Source organism: Cicer arietinum, chromosome 5 (genome assembly GCF_000331145.2).
Source record: "Cicer arietinum cultivar CDC Frontier isolate Library 1 chromosome 5, Cicar.CDCFrontier_v2.0, whole genome shotgun sequence".
In the NCBI taxonomy this organism is placed as follows: Eukaryota; Viridiplantae; Streptophyta; class Magnoliopsida; order Fabales; family Fabaceae; genus Cicer; species Cicer arietinum.
Window position 1 is genome coordinate 64718595 of NC_021164.2, and position 3433 is coordinate 64722027.

The 3433-nt window shown below is 26.9% G+C and overlaps 1 protein-coding gene across 1 annotated transcript in view; it reads right to left on the minus strand.

Moving 5' to 3' along the window:
* Positions 1-3043, minus strand: part of LOC101509001 (acetylserotonin O-methyltransferase-like) — a 3734-nt gene extending 691 nt beyond the window's left edge. Inside the window, 2 exon segments of the mRNA XM_012716351.2 lie at positions 1-53; positions 2161-3043. The exon segment at positions 1-53 is cut by the window's left edge and continues 7 nt beyond it. Coding sequence (XP_012571805.1) covers positions 1-53; positions 2161-2946 — 839 coding nt within the window. The 5' untranslated portion in view covers positions 2947-3043.
* Between the last annotated feature and the right edge of the window lie 390 nt (positions 3044-3433).

The following is a 3433-nucleotide window of genomic DNA, read 5'->3' on the forward strand; positions in this document are numbered from 1 at the left end:
CACCTCTTTAAGATATTGATGCACTCTTCATCACTCCAATCATGCAAAACCCACTGCATGTAAAAAGTCAATCGAATCATCATCATATCTCTGGTGGTGAACCCACTATTTTTTTACTATTATTATAAGAAAAAATAAATACTTTTAACGATTATTAAAAAAATTAGTTAAGTGTAATTAATATTTTAAATTTCATATAAAATATAATTTAAATTTACTAAATTATTCATTTGAATATCAAATATTCAACTATCAATATTAAATATTTTTATTAAAGTAATAGTATATTAATAATATTAACATTAAATGAGTCAAAAATAGTTAATTTTTGCTTATAATAATGACCAACATTTGGGTCACTTTTTTGCTTATAATAGTGATTAGAGAAAATATATTAGTTAATTAATTATAAAAATTAAGTACTTCATTTAATCTTGAATATAAGAGAAAATTTAATTAATAAATTATAATGTATTTAGTCCAAAATTTAGGTTAAATATAATAGTAAGTTAATATAATTAATTATACTAACTAGTTGTTACTCATTCGATGACTATATAAGTCTTATGTATCATTCAATATATTTCAATAATTTTTTTATTATTCAATGTACTTTTAATATATTTTTATCTTATATATGATTTTTATATAAAATTGTAATTAATATCAATTAAGTTAAGTGATATATTTAGGATTAGGTGAACAATTTTCTTTAAGAAGTAAAGTGACTAATATTAATTATTATTCGTGCATAATTAATTATGAATTATTTTAAATCAAAGGGACAAATTCAAGACTCGTGTATTCGAATATTAAAACTATTTGCTTTAAAAATATAATATCAATCATCATCCATTTCTCAATTTAGAGGGATTAAATTAAATTTAAAGGAAAAAGTTACACATATGGTTCATATATATTCACGTTTGTATAGTCTTGTTGTCTTTTTTAAATCAAATTGATATTCCCAACATCTTTTGTTCTAGTTGGACTTGGATTTATATGTTTGTTGACAAGCCTATTACTATATTCCTACTACCATATACAAAGTTTTAGAAAAAACTTTGCAGTGTTGAGTGCCCTTTTATGCTGCGCCAGTGATTTAAATCTCATTTTTTAATAAACCACGCATACCACACACATTCCAATTAGTATTTTTTTAATGGCAAAGAAATACGTATATATTGTTGAATCGTGAGTATAAGGTGCACTTAAATCCAATACAACAAAGCATATAGAATAAGAGACAAATGAAAAGAAAAGATAAATGACGCTCCAATTAATTAGTATTGGACTCATGCATATAGAATTATGTACATAGTTAATCTAAATATTTTTTAGATTATCGAGTAAATTATGATCATAAAATAGTTAATGCTAGACGGTGGACAACATATTTAGTAATTAAAGTATTTGGTGTTTGTATACACACAAGTGTGAAGAGTTATAGTCTTTTAATCTCATCCTAATTTTTTTATCAAATCAACTCTATTAAAATATAATAATTCATTCTGAGACTCAATTAGATCTCTTGCTCTACATGTTAAATTAAGACATAACTTATGTAAGACGAATTGGCTTGAAAAATATATAATTAATATAAAATTATAATATTATTGAATTGGACTAAAAGTAAAATTAAAAAATTGAATACTTTACTATGTGCTCAAACCAAAAATATATAACTCTTATAACAGCTACTACAACATGAATTTTAACTTAGATATTTTGTTATTAAAAGACTCAATACAAAATATATATATATATATATATATATATATATATATATATATAGGTGAGTACGTAAGAGACAAATTAAAAAAAATACTTGATTCTAATCTAATTTATAAATTTTGGCATACCAAATATTTAAGCTCTAACTCTAAAGAAAAAATGTCTTATACTTTGCATGACAAATTATACCAAATTGACACTAGTAATTTACCAAAGTAAATCCCTTGGTAAAAAGTATAGGATTTTGAGTCTTGTAGATATAAAAATAACTTGATTGAGAGGTGAAATCCCCTATAAATCACTTTTCTCGGCATAAATTAATAATTGGCAAGACCGATTAATACTTTTCACACCAATAATATATAATTAACAACAACAAAATTAACACTAGTCTTTAGATTAGGTTTTATGTTTTTGTAAACATACCTTAACAAATGCAACATCAGCTTTGGGAACACTTGTAAACATATCACCAGCCACATGTTCCACTCTATCACACTTTGGTGCCACAACAATAACATGAGGAAGATCAAAGTTGATTAATCTTTGAATCCTAGGAAAAGCCTTGGCAAGGATGGAAATGGTAGTACCATTCCCTCCACCAACATCCACTAAGGAATTAACACCATCAAACACCTCACTACAACCTTCAACAATAGCCGGCACAACAACCCTAGCATCACAAGCCATAGCATCATTAATTAGATTGCTATGATCAAGATTCGTCGCAGCAAAGCGCCAAATATCTTCGCCGTTAACCTTCTCAAACGAAGGATTTCCATTAACCAAAACGCGTTCACTTAGACTAAGCCAAGGTGCAACCATTACATGACTGCTCTCTAATAAAAGGAGAGCAGACATACTTTTTTCGCTGTTTGAAATCAAACGGCGAGAAAGTGGGGTTTGAACATAGCTAGGATTGTCGTTATGGTCGCTAGGTATTGTTTTGAATATTTTCCTATGTGTTAGGAATCTCATGATGCGGTTGAGATATGAAGGGTCACAATTTAGAGTTGATGATATTTCTAATAGTGACATTGGTTTTTTGTGATTTTCAATGGCTTCAGCTATTCCAAGTTGAATAGCACATTTCACCACAGCTAATTCAACAAAACCAAATATGTATTTCCATATTTCTACTTGAGCTTCTTCTTCTTCTTTTTCTTCTTCCTCCTTCTCCCATGTTATAATCTCCCTTTGTACTTCTCCCATATTTGGATAAAATGATGTTTTTAATTACTATAGTGGTGAATGGTGAATGATGGTGATCTTAGTTGAAACTAGAAACCTTCATTTATATAGAAATAGAAATTAGCAACATATCATCGATCACTTTTTCTTTTTATAAATTAATATATCACTAATCACCTTTATAATGTGGAGCCTTTTATTTATTTAAATACAGCTTTTGTCCCCTTCATGATTTTCATTATTTTGATCCTTCATTTTTAAATATGTGACTTTATTTTTTTTTTCCTTTTTTTAAAAGAGATAATAAATATTAGAGCTGAGCAATGATATTTAAACACAATTTTAAACACAAATACATGTGACCCTCACATAATCTCTCTCTTAATTTAATTTCCTCCTTTTTTTTATATTTCCCTTTTTTTATTTATCTTTTTTCACTTTTTGTTGTTGTCTTCCTCTACAAAAATATACCTCACACATTCATCTTTTCTTTCTTCCATAATTTCTC